The sequence below is a fragment of the Miniopterus natalensis genome, chromosome 5, assembly GCF_054644295.1.
Source record: "Miniopterus natalensis isolate mMinNat1 chromosome 5, mMinNat1.hap1, whole genome shotgun sequence".
Lineage (NCBI taxonomy): Eukaryota > Metazoa > Chordata > Mammalia > Chiroptera > Miniopteridae > Miniopterus > Miniopterus natalensis.
The window spans coordinates 61959459-61984054 of record NC_142085.1 but is presented as its reverse complement, the minus strand read 5'-3'; the positions used below and the strand labels follow the sequence as shown (position 1 = coordinate 61984054).

The 24596-nt window shown below is 36.2% G+C and overlaps 2 protein-coding genes across 3 annotated transcripts in view; one reads left to right on the top strand and one right to left on the bottom strand.

Moving 5' to 3' along the window:
* Positions 1-388: 388 nt before the first annotated feature.
* Positions 389-7068, top strand: FAM162B (family with sequence similarity 162 member B). Of its 2 annotated transcripts, none has more exons than XM_087817169.1 (4): positions 389-560; positions 709-817; positions 3949-4057; positions 6961-7068. In XM_087817169.1, the coding sequence occupies exons 1-4, from the start codon at positions 389-391 to the stop codon at positions 7057-7059; spliced, it is 489 nt and encodes a 162-aa protein (XP_087673295.1). In that variant the 3' UTR covers positions 7060-7068. The 2 variants fall into 2 exon arrangements, with proteins under 2 accessions (XP_087673295.1, XP_087673294.1); XM_087817168.1 differs by having other exon boundaries at positions 706-817.
* A 1984-nt stretch (positions 7069-9052) lies between these two features.
* KPNA5 (karyopherin subunit alpha 5) overlaps positions 9053-24596 on the bottom strand; it is a 41704-nt gene continuing 26160 nt past the window's right edge. Inside the window, exons 10-14 of the mRNA XM_016198703.2 lie at positions 22745-22823; positions 20681-20806; positions 19915-20042; positions 17133-17311; positions 9053-12462 (exon numbers count right to left, since the gene is read on the bottom strand). Of these exons, the coding sequence (XP_016054189.1) occupies positions 12275-12462; positions 17133-17311; positions 19915-20042; positions 20681-20806; positions 22745-22823 (700 nt within the window). The 3' untranslated portion in view covers positions 9053-12274. The remainder of the gene's footprint in view (positions 12463-17132; positions 17312-19914; positions 20043-20680; positions 20807-22744; positions 22824-24596) is intronic.

Below are 24596 nucleotides of genomic sequence, written 5' to 3'. Positions count from 1 at the left end.
CCCTTCCTGGGTAAGCGTTTGAAGCGTCCTGCTCTGGAAGCAGAGGGTTTGAATTTATTCTCCTGGGTACCAGCAAGTGGAACCGCAGGGCGAAGGCCTGGTGGAAACACGCTTCTACCCCACGCAAAGAAATACGTGCCTTGGAATGAGCTGCAGGAAATGTCTGCGCGCAGTTCCCAGGCCGAGGCGGGCTGCTCCCTGGGGCCCCCTGCGGAGGAAATCTGCGGCCCGGGCCGCCGGCCGGGGCGGGGCCTGGGAGCCGGGCGGACGCGCTCGGAGGCTCCAGCTGCGCGGCCGGCTCCCCGGGGAGCGCGGCTCGGCGGGCGGGGGCGCGGGGGGCTCGCGCTCCGGCTCGGCCCTGGCTGCGGGCGCGGGCGCGGGACGCAGCATGTTCGCGGCCGCCGGGAGCCTCCTGCGCCTCTGCCCCGCGCGCACCTTCCTCTGCGCCCCGGGGGCGCCTCGAGAAGCCGCACGACGGCCGGTCGCGCTTCTCCGGCCCCGGGGTCTCCCCCGCTACTCCAGCGGCGGGCCCCCCAGCGGCTCGGGGCCCCAAAGTCCGGGTGAGTCAGGAGTGGGAATGGCCTGGCCGGGAGAGGGCTGCGGCGGGGCGAGCGGGGGGCCTGGGCTGGGGCGGAGGCGTGGGCGCGCTGAGCCGCTGCGCCCCGGCTCTCTCGGCGCCCCCACCCACCCCCGCCGCTTCCGCAGCAGGGAAGGTTCACAAGGTCCCCGCCGAGCACAAGCCTTCCCAATTCGACAAGAAAATCCTGCTGTGGACGGGGCGTTTCAAAGCGATGGAGGACATCCCGCCTCGGATCCCGTAAGTGCGCCCTGGGGAGCTCTGGGCGGGGGCCTGGAGGGTTGCGGGCTCCGTCCGCTCCCGGACCTGGGCGCACCCTGGAGCGGAGGCGGTAGCAGTGCTGCTCGGTGCTCTGCAGGAACACCCAACACCTTAAGGAATTTACCTACGCGCGCACCCCCCCCCCCCCCCGCCCCATTCGGTTAAATGTCAAGGTCCTCGACTGGACAGTGGCAGCTAAACTTCCAGGGAGATTGCTGAAGCTGCGTGAAAACTCCGAAGTTAGTGGGCGCCTCCCCAGGGCTCAGACCCCCCACCCCCCGGGGAGCGCCTACCCCTGAGGCTGCGGCTCTTGGAGGCGGAGCGTAGGCGCGGCCCTGGCGCGCACCCCAGGTGGCTGCGGGGGCGCGGGGCCGAGCGCGGCGGGGGCTCCCCGCGCAGCCCGGGCGGCGCCGCGGCCGGTGTCGGCTGGAGACTCCCCGGGAAGCGGCCGCGTGGCCTCCTTTCCTGGGCGGGAGACGCCTGGGGTACCCGCGGCTCTGCGCCCCTCTGAGCCCCGCTTTAGTAGGACCAGGACCCCCAGCGCATCGCTGGCCTCGTCTCCATCCCAAACCCACGATAAAGGCTCCGTAAAAGATAAAGCAAGCTGACAACGTCACCTCCAGAGTAAATGCAAACAAGAAACTAAATTAAAAACTATCCTTCCTGCAGTTTCAGTTCGTGCAAAGCCCCATAAACTTGCCAGCATTTTTGCAGGGGAGTGGGCAAAAAGGGAAGGGAGGACACTAAGAATAAAATCCACCTAATATTTTTTAACTGATTTTAAAAGTAGACTAGAACTATAATGTCAAATAAGGACTTAAAAGGTTCTGAATGTTATCTTTATACGATATAATAAATGCCTGTCAGAATAGATATTGAAACCTGGGCCTACATCTTGTTCTGCACATAACTACCTACACTTCTCTTGCTTGTTAATTTACTAATTACCAAAAGCACCTTAACAAAATGAAAAAATAAAACGTGTTCGTATGTGTTCACTCAATAATGAATTCTCAAACATTTATTCCTTTCTTGGATCAAATTATTTCATGAGGAATGGATATGGAATTTGAAATATCGTGGAACTTGAAGTGTTTTTCAGCATTTATTCATCCAGAGACTTTTTTAATATTATAAAGGAAACTTTCTTTTCTTTGAGATCTATAGACTTCAAACTGCAGACAGCCCAAAGCAGAAATTAGCCTCAGCAATGCTAAAACAGCACTCTCAGGTTTTTTTGGATTTTGAGTGCTAGTGCCCTAATAAAGTAATTGAGAATGTATTGTAAATTAATGCTTGTCAGGAGACTCCAGGCCCAGCATCGTATTAATACAGCTGTATGTGTGAAGAGATCCATTTTATAGAAATAATTTAATTTCCCCAGGATCACAGTTAAAAGGAGTATTATAAACAGGGGAATTTAACTTTGAACAAGACGCCTATGGAAAGTGTCATAGTTTGGGGTTGAAAATATGAAAGTATTTGAACACTTTTCATTTTACTATTTTCTATAATTTTTTTAAAGCATTGCTACTTGGAAGGTATACGCCTCCTCTGCTGACTTTTACAGTGTAGACAGTTTTCACTTTTTATGCTCTTAATGGGCATGTAATTACCAAGTGACCTATAATTTTTGTACCAGACATTAATGATATTTAATAATAACTGTACTTCTTCTGGTCCTTTCTGTTCTAAACTAATTTGGTAGAGTAGATCAAAGCCAGATGGATGGGTAAAAAACATCAGATCTATCAGGTCCCATCTGGAATAAAAGTCAACAACAAATATAATCTAATGACATGTCTTTATATTCGCCTGTTTGCAGCTGATGTCTGAAAACATATTAATCTGCCTAACGTCTAAGGAAAACAGTCTAGGTATTGGTTTTCTGTGCTTCTTTGACTAGTGGAAACGTTTTTCATTTTTAAGAGAAACTACAGCTTGTCTTTATGAAAACATTTTTTATGTAATTGCATTTTATTTAAGCTCGATGTTAGGTAAGAAAGAATACCGTTGAGTACATTCTCAAGAATCACTTTTTTTTTTTAAATATATCTTTATTGATTTCAGAGAGAGGAAAGGAGAGGGAGAGAGAGAGAGCTAGAAACATCAATGATGAGAGAGTCATTGATCGGCTGCAGCCCGCAACCCGGGCTTGTGCCCTGACCGGGAATCGAACCCTGATCGCCTGGATCCTAGGTCCACGCTCAACTGCTGAGCCATGTCCGGCCGGGCAACAATCACTTTTTAATTATGTGTACTTATAAACTGCTGCTCCATATTACTGCACACTGTTAAAGTTGACTTCAATATAATAGGCCTACAGGCATGATTACTTTTGTAACACTGCTTCGTAAGTGGTATATCTAAAATTTGGGGCAACTTGCTTGTAATTTTATTAATGAATTAGCCTACTCAGTTTTCAAATAAGCATGTAAAAATTCAGAATAATAATACGAAAATACAGGTGTCCTTTCTCTTTTTCTTTGACAAATCATTGTGATTTTAATCATTTCTTCCAAAAACTTCGTGCAAAGCCATGAAGGAAACACCTTTTCTCTGTAGTTATTCTCACAAAAATATACAATGTATTATAGCAGTGTAACAACAGTCATCCTCACAAAACGTGTAACAGTCTCTTTAACTGGGATAGGATGGGAGGGGGCGGCAATAAGAGATTGGGAGGCCGGTAAAAAAGCAAAATGATGAAAATGAGTTTTAAAAAACAGCCTGTTTAAAACTGAAAACAAAAACAAATGAACAGCACGAGTCAGGCATACAGTGGCTTTCATGCTTACCTTTACCCCTGAACCAGTGGAAAAAGTCAAAGGATGGACAGTCAGGCCATAATCTCTAGCAGTTCGTTATATTTTGGTCAGTTAGAAACTGAGTAACTGCACTGGTTTTGTAGTGCTAACATCAGTTAACACCTAAATATATACCTGTTCATTTGAAATCGGTAAGATGATGACCCAGCATTTGGAAGTCTTTCACATCTGCAGTTTGCATTCAGGGAAATTTTTGGAATAGATACCTTACAAATCACTGTTATGCCAGTCAGGAAATCATATTGCTTTAATGTACTTAACAGAATACCTATCTTGATGTAGGCGAGAAATGATCGATGCTGCAAGAAACAGAGCTCGAGTGAAAGCCTGCTACATAATGATTGGGCTCACAGTCATCGCCTGCTTTGCCGTGATAGCGTCGGCCAAAAGGGTGAGTACCTCTTTAAGGTAAAGACAGACGTGAAAAGAAAAGACAGACAGAAGTACAGTGTGTTTTCACTTAGGAGTGTGGGGGTGAAAACAGACTGAGAATTTTAAAAAGTATTAAGAGCTTTGTTCTCAATTTGGGGATTATTGCTGTTCTTTCCATGTAAGAACAACTTTTTCTTAGACACCTTGAGGCACCCACATATATCTATCTATACTGGAAACAAACTTGTTCATGGAAATTTGAGTCAACAAATGGACTATATGAGCAGGAGAGACAAAAGTTTGTTTTCATTTGTAAGATAAAAACAAAACAACAGAACAGTGTGTTGCCTGGTTAAAATCGGCACAGAAGAACTTTGTTGTGTGAGCGTTATCCAGACTAGATCATTCCTTAAGTCGTGAACTCAATTAGCTATAGCACAGAATCACAAAATAGTAAGAAATGCAAAAGTGGGAAGTGATCACCAAGGCCGACTAGTTTGTCTATATCCTGTATCTGAGCCTTTTTCTTGCCGTCTTCAATATGTGCTTTCTAGAGAGAAATTAAGAGCTAATCAATTACTCTAATTTTGTTTCCTGCTTAACCAAATCCTTCCATCTGCTGATCAAACTTTACAGCGAACAGCAGCCCCACACATATTGGCAGACATCTCACACATCCCTATGTGCCTTCTCCAGTCTTCATTACTCTGTCCCTAAAAACGTCCCTCTATTTGGAGCTCTCCTCTGGACACACTCCAGTTGATTAGTGTCTCTAGTCATTGTGACACCTGCGACTGAGCCCATCAGAGCGTGATTAGAACTTTCTTGTTTATGAACATCATGTTTTAGTGGCTCAGTACGAGTTGGAACTGGATTTTGACAGCCATGTCACACAGACTGGTTTGCTTGGATCCATACAGCGTCATGCTCTGGGCATGTTTAGCCGATGCCCAGAGGGTGGCCCTTTAGAATGATAATTTTGCCTGCTCCTATGATTCTGCTCTTCTTTACTTTCCAGGTTTTCAAGAGTATTTGAGCCCAATAATTCACATGTGGACTAGGGCCACTAGGCTTACTGATTTTATGCACATGGCCATTCATTTCTATTATCTTACCCTAGCAAAGAACTTATGCTTTGAAATTATTCTCAGCAAATGGAAAATTTCTTAAGTCTTTGTTGGGATGAACACATAAACACAGAAATAAATGTGGTCATCTCTTGTTTTTGACCTTCCCTAGATAAAATGACTGCCCACCAAGTTGATGATTTTTTTAGCTCCTAAATGACAGATTGGAGCCTGACACTGTCCGGACCCTCCCTGTTTCGCACCATCTCCTCTTTGTTCATTATGCTCCGTCTGCACTGATTATTTTTTCTGTGTTCTGAAACATCAAATTCTTTCTCCTCTCTAGGCTTTCCTTCCTTTCCCTGCTCTTGCCATAGACGGCTTCTTCTCATTCTCAAAGAAAGCTCCGCTGACCACGCCGTCTATAATGGCCTCCCCCAGGCACTATTTCATCATCTTTCCAGTGCTCATGAGGTCATTATATGTCATCGATCCTGTTGGCTCTCCTTTAAAACCCACCCGCAGCTGGAGCGGCCCGCACCGTCTCTCCTGCTATCGCCCTGGTCTGAGATGACCAGCACCTGTCGCCTAGTTTACCGCAGTATCTTCTGAAATCGCCTCGCGCCGCCCCTCTTGCCTCTCTCCAGCTCACCTTTCATTTTGAGTCGTTCATGCGTGTACCTTAACTAAGATTGTGGCAGTTAGAGAGAAAAGGTGAGCAATTTGATATATTTGGGGAGGTACAAAGAAGAGAACTTTGTGATAAATTCAAAGTGAGAAGAGGAGAGAAAACAGAAGAAAGAAACCCCAAAGCCCTGGTTTTTCACTTGAACAACTAGATGGATGGTGGTGCTGTTGTTGAGCTGTGTAAGGCTGGAGAAAGAACTGGCAGGCATGACAGTCCTCTCTTTGGATATATTAGCTGTGAGATGCGTATTAGACTTCCACCAATGTCACACCTCTGTTTATTCTAAGAACGTTGTATGCTCTTCGGTCTGAGGGGCCTATAGCTTTCCTCACTCTGAACGTTAAACTGTCATAACTTCAAAGACAGCCCCTACCCCCAGTGTATCTGTTCCCTCTCCGCCTACTACGATTGTATGTTGGAACTTCTAATTCTATTCTCCATGTCTCTTAACTTCTCTTTTCTGTTTTTTGTATCTTAACTGTGCTGACTTTAGATGATTATTTCCTCAGATCTATCTTCTAGCTAGAGTTTTTACTCCTTAATTATCTTTTCTTTTCACAGATGATTCCTTCCCCCCACCCCAATAAAAGCTTATTTTCTTTGCCAGTTCCTCAGGCTGGTGAGAGATGTTTTGGTAATTTCATAGGGGTACCTTTTCCTAGGACCTCCAACTTTTCATTGGTAGCTCAACCCTATGCCCAAGATCCAAATCCTGGACCTGCCGGTTGGTACAGAGGGTAAACTCCCAGCCCATGGCTGTTGAAGCCAGTATTTTTTCCTACTGCTCCCCCCAGAATGAAACCATTTCCTTCTATCCTGACTTCAGCCCTCCTCATTCCCCACCAATTCATGCCTTTTGAGTTCTTTTCATTTCTGATACCTGAGGATTTCTCTTTCTTTGAGTTAATTTTTATACAAAATATATCTGTGTGCGCCAAGAAAGGATGGGGCAAGTTTCTGACATCAGCTGCCGTGTTGATTGGAAGTCTAGCAACTGAAGCAATTTGTTTTCTATACCAAGGGATCATTTTCTTGGATACTATTACTGACAGATGGTTTAAATTACTTTTCTCCCTTTCACTGAATCTCTCCTACATGTCTATCTAAAACACAAATTCTTTCCAGAGAGTTACAATGCTTTGCATTTTGTTTTTTGTTTTTTTTCAGGCTGTAGAAAGACATGAATCTTTGACAAGCTGGAACCTGGCAAAGAAAGCTAAGTGGCGTGAAGAAGCTGCTTTGGCTGCACAGGCTAAGGCTAAATGATATTCTAAGTGACGGAGGGTTAATCAGGATATCATCTTATCAGCGACAACAGAAGATAGCTCAAGTAGAGTATCTGGCAAAACACTTGCCATGGGTATTTTTTTGGTGACAAGCACAGTCTTTTCTATTTTTATCTTTTAGTAAATTTTTATTGAAATATACATTCAGACAAGTACACAAAAGTGTATACACACTTTGATAGATTTTTACATAGTGAGCACACCTGAGTAACCACTGTGCAGGTCAAAATGTAGAACAGCAGCAGCAGCTCAGAAGCCTCCTTTTAGCCCTGTCATTAGCTTCCAAAGGTAACCATTGTCATGAGTTTTATCACCGTACATTAGTTTTTGAACTTTATATAAATGGAATTACACAATCCGCACTTGTGAGCATAGATTCTTATGCTCGACGTTATGTTGTGAGATTTATCCGCAGATTGTAGCACGAATTCATTCACTTCTAGTGGTATAATATTCCATTGGATATGTCACAATTTATGTTTAGCCCAGTTTTTAGCCATGACAGAAAAAGCTAAAATGAACACTGCGTGTCATTAAAATGTTGTTGAACTAAAATCACTAAGGACTCTCTAAATCTAATTTTCAACCAAAGTTCCACTGTATTTGGTAACTGAATAGCCCCTCTAGTTATTCTTTTTATAGGGAACAAGAAAGATACCTCAACAGTAAAGTTTTCCACAAGTATAAAATATTCCATTTTTAAATAACAGGCACTTTGGGGTATTACACATTAAATTGCCTAAACTGTCTACTGTTTCCAAATTAAAATGTACATTAACTACTGAGCATTCCAAGTTCTTTACTTGGTGGGGTTGCCCCAGTCAGCATTTTAGTTCTGGTGGTGCTGTGCGGCATTGCTTGCCAGTGAAATTATTTGAAATTTTCATTTCATAACAGAATGAAAAAATGTAATGATAAAGTGGTATTAATAATGTATGATATAATGTCTCCTAAAATTTAAACTACTGAAACAAACATAAAAATCATTAGATGTGCGCCCTGGGAGGTATGGCTCAGTTGGTTGGAGCATCAGCCCATGCACTGAAGGGTCATGGGTTCGATTCCCAGTCAGGGCACATATCCAGGCTGTGGGTTCGATGCTAGGTCGGGATGCAAGTGGAAGGCAACCTATCAGTGTCTCTCTCTCACACTGATGTTTCTCTCTTTCTCTCCCTCTCCCTTCCTCTCTCTCTAGAGTCAATGAAAAACATATTCTCGGGTGAGGATTTTTTAAAAAAACCATTAGATGTGCTAAAAGGAGGGAGGGATCATGTGTTTATTTAACTTAGTCAATTGTTCAAATATGAAAGGAAATTAGAGAACATGTATAAAATTAAGCAAACACCTCATTAAAGGATATATTTAGGGATTTCTGGGAAGTTTAACTCCACTGCACACTGAAGTCTGTTTTTTGGCATGTACATTGTATCTTCATTCATTTTCAGTAATTCATTTGCCATTAAAATTGCAGACTAGAAACACTGTACACTGAAAATAACTCATCCAATTACTTTCACTACTCTGTGATTAACATAGTTTCAAATACTGAAGGAAATGAAATCATCCAAAGCAAAAAATGTGGTGGTGAAAGATAAAAACACTAGGTTAGGGGGGCCTAGGCTTGGCTACTCTGTGGCCTTACGTTCCAGAGTACTGTAAGAAAGTTAAACCCTCCAATTTCTAAATAAACCCATTGTATTGTATTAAATAACAGAATAGGAAAAAATAATCTCAGTTAAAACTATGAATGTCCAGTAATTGCCAAGGCTTGAGAGACAAAAATATATTAGACATTTTTCCTATTATAGCAAAATATATAGATTCTAAAATAAAAGCAACATACTGCTTCATACAAACTTTTGTCTTACTGGTTTTAGAAAGTGGGTGGAATATTAATCAATGATGGCATCTGTTTTTGCTCTGCTAGGATATACATATAATCTAAGAATAAATGAAATACACACATACATAAATGCAATTGTAAAATAGTATTTTATTATTTTTAATAGAGTGCTGTAACATATTATATTGCATACTGCTCAAATGTTGATTTAGTTAGGCAACAATGTCCCCCCTTCATCCCCCACTCCCCAACCAGAACTTAATACATTATCCTTTTAGAGCCCTAGCATATTGTCTCCTAATATGTCACATTTCATAAAACAGTAATGCTATGAACTGAAGTGAGTAAAGGTTAACAATACTTGGATCTCTGTTTCACAAAGTAGCCAGCAGACTGCTGAATTTAGAACAGGAACAAAAATCCACTAAGACTTTGTTATCATACTTTTTCCATAATGCTCCTTCTTAAGAGAGGAAAGATATGAAGGCAAAGGTATGCTTCTTTTAGTCCTTTATCAAACAAATCAAGCTTTAACTGCAAACAGGTTTTACTGTTACCAAGAGATTTTATTACTTTGTTTTTTTTGTGTTGTGTTTTTTTGCTTGCTTGTTCTGAAACTACCAGTAAGTGAATAAAATGACACTAAGAATTAAGTCCTAGGAACATCTTTAGAAAGAAAACTTATATTAAAAACAAACAAACAAAAAACAGTCCAGTGAGTCAAGTACTTACAAATATAAAACAAGTAAGCACAATTGCATAGATTAACTAGTAAAAATTCAAATTAAGACAAAACACCAAATTTACTTAAATAAATGTAAAGGACTCTTTCAAGTATTTTCTAGATTTTTGCATTAATGTTGCATGTGTCCCCTTTACATGTTTGAATTTTTTTTTTTTGGCACAGCTTCTCTCGGATTTAAATATAATGAACCTTAGGAAAAGAAGTTAAAACATTTTTTTACCCACAAGGGTCAGTGAAGATTAATGAAAACACATTTTGAAGCATTTTAAATAGTACACTTGAAAAAAGTAGCCACATTGAAAAAAAAGTTTGAGAACAAAGAATTTGCTAGTCTTCGTTCAATAAAGTCATCACCGCACCAATAGCTGATCCCAACTATTACTGTCCCTTGCATTCAAGTCTAATCAAATACCCATGTAACAGGTCCATGAAATCAAATGTAATTTTGTATTTGAATGCATAAAATATAGTTAATATCTGTACTTAGAGATATGTTTATTATACTGGCAAAATTTTTAAAATCCTCCCTTCACAGATCCTCCTCTATGTGTGTGCATGTGCACAAACATATGTATTATTTTTCCTTCTATAAGAACTATTTGTTTGAAAGACTTCGTTTAGAGATTTATTAATGTGATTACAGGGTCCTCAAAATAAAAGCAGGCACAGCTGGTTAGTTTATGAATTATGCTGCATTAAGTTCAACTGAATAGAAAGAGTGGAATACCCTGTCACCTTATACTTAGAATCATCTATACCACAAAAAGTGTTTATCTGATAAATTCACCATCAATTTGCTAATCTTTAATATAACTACCCTGTTCTTTCGAACATACATAATGCAAAAGAAACTTTTTATACTAAACTTCGTAACTTCCACTACAATAAAAAGGGCACAGATACAATCCTTTACTTAATATAAAAGAGGTTTGGCAGATAGTCAGCATTATGGACACCATTTAAACCTGTACTTTAGAGCTGTAGGTTTTAAGTGTCTTGCCAAAAGCTTAGTTTCATTATAATTTACAAAGTATCATACTATTTAAAAGTACTCATATATATATTTTCTTCTTGTAACATGCCTCTGATTTCCAGCAGAAACATTATAAATGCTATCATAAATGAAATCTTTCTTTACAGAATAGACTATGAATCATATCAAAAATGCTTTAGTTCCCATCTTAAAACAGTTGTAAACTAACTTTTAAATATTTTAGTTATATAATTGGAAATGTAAATAGCCTGAATATAACTATAAATGAAAAAAACTGAGTTCAACAGTACCATATCTGCTTAGAAAACTCTACCAAGTATAGTACTGTGAGAATAATACACAGACACATACATATATATGTATCCATAAATAAATATATGTATAATTTTTCTATTGAAACTTTTCTTCAAGTTTGTTTGAAGAGGTTTTGCCTTTAATACATGAAACACATACATTATGTTGACCAATCTGATACAAATGTAATTTTAAATACACTGATTGATAACAGCAGTATGATCTTCTGAGTATTAAAAAAAAAAAATCCTAATATAGATTTCAACTATATTAAAGAATCCTTAGCAGTTTCCATAAACATCATCTTTTAGTGTCCAAACATAAGTATATTTAATAAACTAGCACATATCAAGGTGACTTCTTCAGGATAACTTTGCCCTTCAAGTACCTAAATTCATTACTAAAAAGAAAATGAAACTTTCCAATTACTGCTCTGAAAAATCAGAGAAAGAATTACAGTATTATTTTTGCTATGCAGCACTACTTTAGATTCATGATGGCATCCCTTAAAATGATGCTTTTTAAAATGAAGCGTGAAAAATTATAAAACACTATTTCAAAAATGGTAGCACATTTGGTCAAAATACAAAATATACCAATATAATAGCATTTATATGTTAAAAACACAAATATTTAATGTTGCATAATCATTTTAATGTGCTCATCATGAAGAACAGCTTCTCTCTTCACAATCGTCACATTTTAATTGATTATCAGTACAATATTTCTAATGTGTTTTATAAATAAATTTTATAGCTTTTTTCTGTTGTAATTTTTTTGCACAGTATAACCTACAGCACAGTGATTTATAATTTAAAGTAATAGATTATTTTCACATTTGAATTTAGCTTTTACACTATTTAATGCTTCTGAAGCCTTTTGTTTTGTTTCTGCTTCAAGATAGAGGTAGATTTAGTAGAGGTTGGGCCTGTCAGACTTACTGCCAAAATGCAATTATAAATATCTGTACTGCTAATATGCAGTCTCCAAATGCGAGAAAAAAACTCAGAACCATACTTTACCAAAGTTCTCCTTTTCAACCTTAAGTTATTAAATAACTTTATAATGCATTTCATTGTTCATAGTAGGTTAAGAAATAGACAAAACAATAAAAGACATATATATAGGCACATCAAAATAAACACAAAGCTATACTGAAAGGTTGCAGCTGAACGGGAACTTTTGTTTTGTTTTGCTTTTAAAAATGCATCATCTTCTTTTCTACATAAAAACACATCAAACATTCCTACTGACATGGTAACAAAGAGGAGATATCTGAAGCTATCCTTTTTAGCCATTAATTTTTTTCTGCCACCAAGTTAAAGTTGAAACCCTTCCATTGGTGCTTCCTGCTGCTGAAATACAAACTGTTGCTGGTTTTCATCCACCTGAGGTACAATGCTGGGGTCATCATCATCTACACCAAAGTAATGTTCGATCAGGTCAAAAGCCTTTTGGTAAATTTCTTGATTTTCATGGCTTTGCAGAAATTCAATTTTATCTAGACCTGTTATTCAAAGCATATTATACAAAAATGTTACTCAAGTTTCAACATATATTTAAATCAAAATAATGAAAAAATAGCATGCATCATGTCAACAGCATGTCCACTGGCAATAGGACTGTTATTTTTACCTAATTTTTGCACATACTGATAGCAAACACTCATGTCTTTTACTTCAAAAATGAAAGTATGGGGCAGTGTGGTAAGAGAAAGTAACACAATGACTGGAAGTAAGATCACAGACTCCACTCTGCTAGCTGTGTGATTTTTCCCAAATAAGTTTGGTTCCTCAGCAGTTTAGTTTCTCAATTTTAAAATGACAGTTTTAGATTATGCAACTCCACAGGTCCTTTCCAGAGTAATTATGCTAAACAAAAAGCACAAAAATGGAAAGCAGCAAAACAAAAACAGATGAAAAAAGTAAAATGTTCAAACTAACACATACATTCTCTCACAGAATAAGCCAGAGAGCATCAAATGTAATGAGTAGTATTTGCAAATTCAATACAGCTACTGTGTAATTTACAACCTAAATAAATGAAACTGGAAAAGCCCATTTTGATAGGAGAATGTATAGCTCACAAGAAAAAGAAATCTACACATAAGTCTGGGTGATGCTGAAAATATTTTTCATTTAATTACAGATAAACCTCTTCAATTATATTATGAGAGAATCAAAAGAATTAGCAAAGTAGTCATATCTATACACAATCATAGAATAGCCCAACCTCTACTGTAACTTTGGGTCAAAATAATTACTGTAGTAAGGAAATATTCTTAAATCAGTGATTAGTATCTTATAATTATGTAATGTCCTAAGTAATGACATTATACAATTTGAAATAAAGGCAAGGTAATATCACAGGCTTGGTTTAAGCATCATAAATAAAAGCTTGAATCAACCATATAATATAATGGTACTTAAGACAGAACTGAATATTTAATAGAAATACATTTAAAGGGGGAAAAAATCAACTTAGATTCATGTCTTATCCTGAAATAAATTCCATGTGAGTTAAGTTAAATGTTTTAAGAATCCAGTCAGAAACATCTAGCCAAGCCCTGTCTGGTGTGGCTCAGCTTGTTGGGCGTCATCCCAGGCACCAAAAAGGTCACCAGTTCCATTCCTGGTCAGAGCACATGCCCAGGTTGCGGGCTCCATCCCAGGTAGGGGGTGTGCAGGAGGCAGCAAATTGATGTTATGCTCTCACATCAATGTTTCTCTTTCTCTCCCCCACCGCTCCTTCCTCTCTCTTTAAAAATCAATTAAAAAATATATATATATATATATATATATTTTTTTTTTATTGGCTATATATATATATATATATATATATATATATTTTTTTTTTTTTTACTGGCTATATATATTTTTTTTAATTGGCTATATATATATAGAGAGAGAGAGAGAGAGAGAGCCAATTAAACAATTCATCAAATCTCTACAGGGAGAATGACTTTGTAAACTTTGAAGGAACAGAAGATTAGATTGAGTCATTTATTAAATATAAATGAACATGATTTGTCTTATTAAAATAAAAAGGTAAAAAAATGGGAAAAAAGCCATATTAAACTGTAAAATGAAATTAATTCAAGTTATTAGCAAAAAAGAGACAAGTAATTGGACAAAGTATAATAAACATGCAATTCAGATGAAGAAATACACTAACATGGAAAATACACACCACTTTCTACATGAAATAAAACAAGAGACACATAAAAGTAACTTGGTGATACCATTTTACATCTGCTAAATCAGCAAAATCAACAACACAAGAGGTTATAGAGTACATTCATGCAATGTCAGTGACATTGTCAAGTAACACGCCTTTGGAAAGCAAAATGGAAAACATACCAAAAGATTAAAAAGTCTGTGCCTAAAACTCAGCAGCAGTATTCCTAAAAATTTACCTGAAGATATTATTTCAACAGAAAAGATTATATTCAGAAAGATGCTTATTTTAGCATATGCAAAGTGGTAAAGAAAATGGAAAGAAACTAGTGATCAACCATGAGAATATGGCTAAGACTGCACTCAATATGGCTAAAGTGACCTTTAATATTCACTCAATATAACATTATGTGGCTATTAAAAGTTGTTAAATAGAAATATAAAATATCTCCAAAATGGTGAAATGTGGAACACAAATCTACACATGCACTGCAGTTATATCATTGCAAAGTATTTGTGCATAAGGAAGAAGTAAAAAGGGAGGCAAATACCGAAAAGAAATTGCTGTGGTAATAAAATGAAGGGTAACTTTTAAAACATACTTTTAAAAATATTAAACTGCTTTTCCACAAATATTTTTATGGAATTGGAGTGGGAGAAATGCCTGTGGAAGATAATTAAGAACTGACTAACTCTAAACAAAATGGGTATAGAGGGGATGTATGTTAACATAATAAAGGCCATACACGGCAAGTCCACAGCTAACATCATACGCAACAGTGGGAAGCTGAAAGTTTTCCCTCTAAGCTCAGGAACAAGACAAGGGTGTCCATTCTTACCACTTTAATTCAACATAGTATTGGAAGTCCTAGCTAGAGCAATTAGGCAATAAAAAGAAATAAAAGGCAGTCAATTCAGAAAGGAAAAAGCAAAACTGCCAATATTTGTAATGACTTGATATTACACATACAAAATCCTAGACACAACCAAAACACTGTTAGAATTAATGAATTCAACAAACCTTCAGTATACAAAATCAATAAGTAAAAATTTGTTGTGCTTCTATTCTATACACTAATAAACTATTCGAAAAAGAAATTCAGAAAACAATCCCTTTTATAATTGCATCCAAAAGACTCTAGAATAAATTTAACCAAAGAAGTGAGAGACCTGTACACTGAAAACTATGATGAAAGGAACTGAAAAACAGAAATAAGTGGAAAGATATTCTGTGCTCATGGATCAAGAGAATTAGTATTGTTAAAATGTCCATAGTACCCAAAGGAATCTACAGATTCAGTGCAATCTCTATAAAAATTCCAATGGCAGTTTTCACAGAAGTAGAATGAACAATCCTAAAAATTGTATGGAACCACAAAAGACCCCCCAATAGCCAAATCAATCTTGAGAAAAAAAGAACATACTCTCTGATTTCAAACTGTATTACAAAGCTATAATAATCAAAACAGTATGGTATCGGCATAAAAACAAACCTTAATGGAACAGAATACAGCCCCCACATATATGGTTAAATTAAGTTACAACCCAAAAAAAGCCAAGAATATAATGGGGAAAGAACAGTCCCTTCAATAAATGGTGCTGGGAAAACTGGACAACCACATGCAAAAAAAATGAAAATGAACCACTATCTTTCACCATAGATAAAAACTAACCCTAAATGAGTTAAAGACCTGAACATAAGACTTGAAACCATAAACCTCCTAGAAGAAAACACAATGTTACCTCCTTGACATTAGTCTTAGTGATGATATTTTTGTCTTTGATACCAAAATAAAAAATAAACAAGCAGGACTACATCAAACTAAAAAGCTTCTGCACAGCAAAGTAAACCATCAACAAAATGAAAATGTAATCTACAGAATAGAGGAGAAAATACTGGCAAATCATATACCTGACAAGGAGCTAGTATCCAACAGCAAAAAAAAAAAAAAAAAAACAATTAAAAAATGGGTAGATGAACTGAAAAGACATTTAGCCAAAGAAGACATACAGGTACATGTCCAACAGATACATGAAAAGGTGCTCAACATCACTCTCATCAGGGAAATAAAAAAACCACAATGAGGCATCACCTCACACCTGTTAGAATAGCTGATCAAAAAGATAAGAGATCAAAAAGATAAGATCAAAAAGATAAGAGTGTTAGTAAGGACGTGGAGAAAAGAGAACCTCTGTGCACTACTGATGAGAATGTAAATTGGTACAGCAGCTATGGAAAAACAGTATGATGTTTCCTCAAAAAATTAAAAATAGAACTGCCTCATGACACAGCAATTCCACTTCTGGGTATTTATCTGAAGAAAACAAAAATACTAACTAAAAAAAATATACACACCCCCATCTTCAGTGCAGCATTATTTACAATAGCAAAGGCATAGAAGCAACTTAAGTGTCCACCAATGGATGAATGGAAATGTGATGTGTATATATACATGGGATATTATTCAGTCATAAAAAGAAGGAAATCTTGTTCATCTGCAACAACATGGATGGACCTTGAGTGTTCTTATGCTAAGTAAAATAAATCATGTAGACAAATACTTTCTCACTTATGTGGAATCTTTAAAAGAAACAAAAAACAACAACAAAAACTGAGGTTATAGATACAGAGAACAGATTGGTGATTGCCAGAGGCAGGGGACAGAGGGTGGGCGAAATGGATGAAGGGGCCAAACTGTACAAACTTCCAGTTATAAATGCATGAGATGTAATGTGCAGAATGGGGACTACAGTTAGTAACACTGTACATTTTAAAGCTGCTAAGAGAATAAATCTTAAAAGTTCTCATCACAAGAAAAAAAATTTTTATAACTATATACAGCCACAGATGTTAACTAGACTTATTGTGATCATTTCACAGTATATACAAATATTGAATCATATTGTACACACCTGAAACCAATGTAAATGTTGTACATCAATTATATCTCAATTTAAAAAAGAATTGACTGTAATTATAATTTTTTAACTGTCTGCTTACCATATGCTTCTTCAATGAGAGCACAGTATGGATTAATACCCATCCCATTCTGCTTAGATTCTTGTTCTCCAAGACGCAAAATATTTTCAAGTCCATTTAAAGCCACCTGGACTATTTTAGAGTCCATAACAGTCAATAGGTCACAAAGTGGTTTAATGCAGCCTAAGGCTACCAAATACCTTCAGAGTAATTAAAAAAAAAAAAAAAAAGATGGGGAGAAATGACATTGAAAAAAGACTTAAATATTGTTTATGGCAACATGAAAATATTCTTCAGTGAAATGTTATGTAAACAATTAAGAAAAGTATTTCTATTAACTCAAACATTAAAAACAATTAAATATTCACTTACATAGAAACCTGAAAACATTTTTACTGCCCTGTTCTCATAATTAACGATAGTATTACAAATATTATAATATACATGCAAGACAAGCAAGCAAACTGATATTTGGGCCTATTTTTGCACGGCATATCAACACTAAGTGAGTTAGAGGGTTTTTTGTTTTGGTTTGGGTTTTTTAAGGGTGGGCCTATGTACACACATAGCAGTCATATGGGGGGTAGGTAGAAATGGAGAGGGAGGAGGGACATCTAAATAAAACCAGGAAATTTCCCACAAAAATAATCATAGCTCATGTTCTGAAACATCTGTTTTGTTTCAGAAAGCAGAGAAGGCTTCTAGGAGCAAAATGGGCCATGTGAATAATTTTAATAAATAATGTTCACAAAAATTAATCATTTTTATAATGCTTTGTTCTTTTCTAGTTCTTTTCAGCTCTTTTTCCATTCTCTATACCATAAAGTAATTGATTTGTTCACTTGGCAAAAAGTACATATTAAGCTTAAAGGTAAAAACAAACAAATATGCTCTAAAGTCAGACTGCATGGCTTCAAATCCCAATTTCACTCCTTATGTGTGACTTTGACTAACTGCTCTGTGCCTCAGTTTCCCCATCTTAAAATGGGGATAACAATAGTACCAAACTCAGAGGGTGCTGTGAGAATACAGTAGGCATTCAAAAAAAGTTTCCATTCTTTTTTTTTTATGTACATACCTTTACTGGAGTACTCACTTGCCATATACTATATTGTAACTCATCAAATATATTTGTTGAATGAGTAACTATCTCATAGAGTTATGAAGTTAAAGGAGATAAAAGATGTGAAAGCACCTGATGCACTACTGGTGCTCAATAACTGAAATGATTCAACACAACTGGCAGCATTAGACACACCACAGTATTAGCGGTATGCAGGCTAAACCTAATCTGAGATTAAGAGACCTCTTCCCATATATGGGCAGAATTAATGAAATGGTTAGAAAAATAATAATCTGAGTTTAGATACCTGATTCACACTAATAAATTTAAGGAACAATATCTTGAATAGACATAATGATAGAAATAAATTTTTAAAAATACAACTGTTTATAGGTGAACCAAACAAACTTTGGGTCCCAAAGCAGATAAAAATAAATTAGCATTAAAAAAAAAAAAATACAAGCCAGAACAAAGGAAAGATCTTGTTTATTACTGCTTGTATTCATGACACAAATGAAATGGAAATATTGATTTAAAGCAAAGAGGTGGAATGGAAAATAAAAAGCAGAGAAGGATGTCATTAACATATAGAGATATGAATCCAAGAGAGCGGGAAAATGGTACAAATGAAGGCAATAATAAACTGATCTCACAATAGGTAGATTTCAAAATCCTGTGATTTGTAAAATAGCATAGTAGCCTGACTTCTTCTTTTATAAATTAACAAACAAATATTCATTAGAAAATACTTCCTAAAGAGTCACTTCACAAACTTAAAAAGTCCTGAGTTTCTTGGAGGGATCCTCAGAACAAGAAGATTCTGTAGGAAGTCAGGCTTTCACAGAAGTGCAAAGTGGAACTTTGCTATGTGGGGGGAAAAAGAGTAAAAGCACAAGATGAAAAGAGACTTAGAAACCAATATTGATAATAAAAATTATGATTATTACAAATAATAGTAGCAGCTAATCTTAGTATAGAACTTGTTTAGGCACCATGCTAAGCACTTTAAACGTATGGACTGCATTTAACTGTCAAGATACTATATAAGGTACTCCCTATTATGAATCCATTTAAAAAATGAAGAAACTGTGGATTAGAGGTTAAATGATTTTATCAAGGTCACAACTTTTACTGAAGGAGCAGGATTTGGAGGCAGGCTGATTTCAAAGCCCATGTACCTACTAATTGTGTTGTCAGTAAAAGAAACAAGCAAATAAACAATAAAAGGGCTGGATTCATAAAGCTATCATAAAAACAAAAACTACTAAAGAAAAATGGAAGTAAGATCTTATCCACAGATAAGGCTAACAGTGATTAGAAAAGTAGTATTATATAAACAAATGTCTATTTCAATTATATTTTAAATAAGTAGATATTTAAACTTATTGGCCATTTCTACATAATAAAGTTGCATGTATATGATTTTAGTGATCTAAGATATGTTTAATGCCCATGTCAGTATATTTTGCAAATTAACATAAACTATTCTTTTTCAGATTTTTAAATTCTGACTTTCCATAGTCTGCCAAGGAGAATGATGTTAAATATACTTTATATGAAAAAAATAAACCACTGTAAATGAATAGTATAACTGATATAACAGTGACTTCACATTAGAAATGCTTATTAAATGGATAGAAATGTTTTAGTTTTATAAACAAATAAAAAGTATGTATTATTTTAAATTTGTAAAAGTCTCATTTACATTTTAAAAACAATTTTTAAAAATCTGTATCACACCTTATTTGTTCTGGAGTGCCACCTGATGTTGCATTAGTTATAGCCCAAGCTGCTTCTTTTCTGGTGCGAAACTCTGCTTTCTGAAGAATCTCAATCAAAACAGGAAAAATATTTGCATCTATAACAGACTGAGGAGAAAAAACTGATATAGCAAAATCAATGCAAATACAGTTTACATATATTAGTAAGGAGTGGAATCTTTAAACTCAATGGCTTTAAAATGCTAAGGCTTTTGGAAATATTTTATTTCTAATCTTTTAATAATAGTTCGCATACTTTCCTTTTAAGACTGGAAAATATATTAGCAGAATTTAAATTTTAAAGATGATAAAACACAAGGCAGACAATTGACCAGGGAATTACTGACTCAGGGAGTTTGATAGGGACCTAATAAATCATTATTTACTAGTTTTGAGAGAAAGATCATTGCCTAACTTTTTTAAAACTAACAAAAATCAATCCCTTTTTTAAAGACTAACCATTATGTGTCAGGCACTGCGATGGACAATTTTATAAATATACACGCATATAAATGTATATATATGTATATATATGTATATATATAATTGCTATTCCTCATTAGAATAAGTAATTATTTTAGAGGAGGAAAGGCTATGTTCTTTAAAATACTTTTAAAATACTTTTCAAGAATCTTTTAAGAATCTTTTTCAGTGACTCACTAAAAAACATCACTGATAAAATGCTGACTTTTTTCCAAACTAACTCCTGAGATCTTCCTGTTTTCTTAGATCTGAAAGGTATTTACCTGAATCTGAGCTCTATTTCCAGCAGTAATGTTAGAAACAGTCCAGCAGGCTTCTTTTCTGATTGACTCCTTTGGGCTACTCAGTAAGTGTAACAGACAGGGTAATGCAGAGCAATTCAGAATTACCTAAAAATAAAAGTTAGAAATGGAAACAGAGTTTTATAGCAAAAAACCCCAAAAAAACTAAACAAAAATAAACTAATGAACTATTTAGACATACAAAAATCATTCTGAAAAATTAAGAAAAAGAAATTCCTCTCAAAGTAAAACTTAAGGCACTTGCTTGCTGTCTTCCACCCTCCCATTTGCCAAAACCTTTCTAATGTTGGTACAGTGAAGTGCCCTGTTCTCAATGTACTAAAATGCAAAGAAGGACACTCAAAGGTGTATCCTTCAAGATTACAAATGCACTCAAAGTTCAACTGAAATAACTATTTGAAGACAGGGTTAGTGACTGGTCAGGACCCATTCTCTATTTTGCCAAATGAATTGATAAAAAAGCAACCACCCCATCTATATCAAACAGTTTGAAAGTATCTAATTCCATAACTGTTAAGAAACCTTAATATATAAAACTAAGTCTATTAGTTTCATTAAAAATTTTACTGTTCCACCCTGGCCAGTGTGGCTCAGTTGGTTGGAGTGATGACCTATATACTGAAAGGTTGCGGGTTTGTTCCCCAGTAGGGACATGTACGGAAGGCAACCAGTCAATGTTCTGTCATATCCATGGTGGGTTTTTTCTCTCCCTTCTCCTCTCTCTAAAATCAATAAGCATATCCTTGGGTGAAGATTTTTTTAAAAATTTTACTGTTCCACTTTTTTTCATAAAGAAGCATATTATGCTTAATTCTTTTACATTCTTTATTATATGGCAAGATTATGTTCCTATTTTCAAAATACCCACAATGATTTACATTAAATTTACTTGAAGAACGTATGAAGCCGAATACCGAAATTCTGTAGAAAATCATGTATGTTTAGAAGAGACGTTTTCATTTAAAGAGCTATTTTATATTTTAAGTATGTTTTTATTGATTTCAGAGAGAGTAAGGGACAGGGAGAGGGAGACAGAAACGTCTAAGATGACAGTCATCGATTGGCTGCCTCCTGCACATCCCCCACTGGGGATTGAGCCCACAACCGGAGCATGTGCCCTGACCGGGAATCGAACCAAGATCTCCCGGATCATAGGTCAACACTCAATAACTGAGCCACGCCAGCCGGGCTAAAAAGCTGTTTTAAATTAATAACTATCAATTACTAAGGATCAACTGTTTAATAATTAAGGTAAGTATCTAAATAGAACTTTTAAAGATTAAAAATGAAACAAAATATTTAGATTAGAATATAAAGCTTACTATATGGTGTTAAACAAAAAATCCAATGTGTTACAGAGCTTAAGTTTCTAGAAAAACTCTCTCAGATCTGACATCAATCCAGATGTCACATCTTTTTTGATATCTCACACACATAGCTAATTACCAATTTAGGAAGTGTTTCCTTGATATCTTTCCTTTCATTCTTATAATCTAGGCCTTCATACTATAAAAGGCCTTTCCATTTCTAACCCCACTTCTAACCTATTTATAATCAATCATCTTCTTACTAACAGTTTCTTTTCTAGTCAAGTTTAATGCCTCTTAAACATACCTCCTACATGTCTGGCACATGAATTTCTTCTAGTCTACTTGAGTTCTTTACTTTTAAGATCTAGCTTCAGTTCCTATTCCTTAATGGACTCTATGATGATTTCTTAGCACACTAATTTCTTTTTTATTTTTATAGCATTTACTGGCCAATCAGCTCCCAAAAAACATATACTATCTACGGTGATTTGCGTGTGTGTGTGTGTACTTCTTCACACTGATACAGGTCTAGGATAGTGCTTTCACATAGATGTATGTGAGTCTGGTCACTTATTACCAAGAATATACTTACATTATAGGTGCTTATATAATTATGTTAATGCTAAAGTCTTGATTAACATGTAAGCAAGTGTATAAACATGATAAACTTCTTAAAGCCCTTTATGTTAACTCATATCAGAAAGTCTGAACTCACCTGTGTTTGAATATCATCACCAGTCACAATATTACCAACTGCCCTTAATGCAGGTGATACAACTTTATAATCATTGTGCCTAAAATAATAAAAATATTAACTTACATACTACAGAATTTAAAATTTACAGAAAATCTGTAAAAATAGTACCAAAAAAATCCCATATACTCTTTACCCAGAAAGCCCATTCAAGTTTCACTAATTATCCCATAATTATCTCCATAATAAAGAACCTAATCCAGGATCATGTGTTGCACCCAGTTGTCATGCCTTTCCATTTTCTTTCAATTCATAACAGGTACTTAGTTTTTCATTGATTTTCATGATCTTGACATTTTTTTTGATCAGAGGCCAGTTATTTGGTTTTGTCCAATGTTTCCTCTTGATTAAGACCCAAGTTATTAGCTTGGCTGGAAGCACAAATGCTATAGCCTTTCATTACAATAGTACTGGATAGCATATATGGTATCTGTTTTGTCCATTAGTGGCACTGAACTCTGGTTGCTTAAGATGGTGTCTGTCAGATTTCTCCACTTTAATGTTACTATTTTTCCCTTTATAATTCATATTTTGTGAGGAAATACTTATAGACTATGTAAAATCCCATCCCTTAACCCACTTTCACCAGTAGTTTTAGCATCTCTTGATGTTTAGTGTCTGAATTATTAGTAATTATTAGTATTGTTGCCAAGGATGATTTTCTAATACTATCATTCCAACTACATGGCTTTTCTGTCTATTGATCTATCTACTTATTTTAGTGTGGACTCATGGATTCCTAGTTTATTTAATAAGTTCTAACATATTATTATAATGTATTGCAATGATCAAAATCATCCCAGGTTTGAACAGTAGGAGTCCCTTCAAGTGGGCTTCTGTGTCCTTTTAACATTTATCCATTCTGAGCAGTCATTACTTTCTGAATTCATATTATTTTTTATCTGTCAGCCCTCAAATCAGCCATTTCTCCAAGAATCCTGGTTCCTGTTAATGAAGAGCAGTATTTAAAAACCAAGACCTGGGCATTTGGTGTACTCAGCTTATTGGTATAAATGTGTCAGGGCTCCCAGGTTCTTTAAGAGAACATAAATACACACACATTTACATATATATTTGTTTCCATACCTTTCTCTTTAATGCTGAAAGCCATGAGTTCACATTGATACCTCCAACTCTAATTTAATATCACAAGATTTTTCTGGTTTTCTTCTTTCCCATATTTATAAATCCATTCTCCAAGAATAAGAAATTAGCTCCTATTATCCAGCCAGGCTGCTATGCCACAAGGTGCTGGCTCCCACCCCTGCTCCAGCCTGTTTGTCTGCTCCGTCTAGTTGGTGCCATCCTCAAGCATGGGCCCTGATCCCCTCATTAGACCTGCCTGTCTACCCTCCTCAGATGCTCTCCTCATGCTGGGGCCACAAGCCCTTATCAGACCTCTCTTCTTTGTGCCATCTACCCTGTTTGAGCTTACTTAATGGCTTTTTGACTAAAGAAGAAAGGAAGAAAGACAATACATTTTTTAAAGGAAGAGATGGAAAAATTATAACACCTTTTTAAAATAAGTTCTCTTAGAAATTTTTAACTTCCTTGTATTGAAAATCTGTTCTTTTCAAAGAAGGTAGCAATAATAGCTCAGCACAGAGAAACACATTATCTTTAATATAAGTGAAATACTAAATAATTTTCACTACATGATCTTTTACACAGATTAATTATTGTAATGACAATTAACTAAATTACTTATTCTGTGAGAGCAGGAGCTATATCCTATACTTCTTTAGTAGCATCTTGCACAACACTCTTGCAGGTATCAGGTATTCCATACATACTTGTTGAATGAAGTCCCTCT

Excerpts from the sequence above, each read along its gene's own strand:
- FAM162B (XM_087817168.1), top strand. The coding sequence starts at position 389 with ATGTTCGCGGCCGCCGGGAGCCTCCTGCGCCTCTGCCCCGCGCGCACC. Across the intron at positions 561-705 it reads CTCGGGGCCCCAAAGTCCGG|CAGGGAAGGTTCACAAGGTC; the intron begins GTGAGTCAGGAG and ends CCGCTTCCGCAG. Across the intron at positions 4,058-6,960 it reads TGATAGCGTCGGCCAAAAGG|GCTGTAGAAAGACATGAATC; the intron begins GTGAGTACCTCT and ends GTTTTTTTTCAG.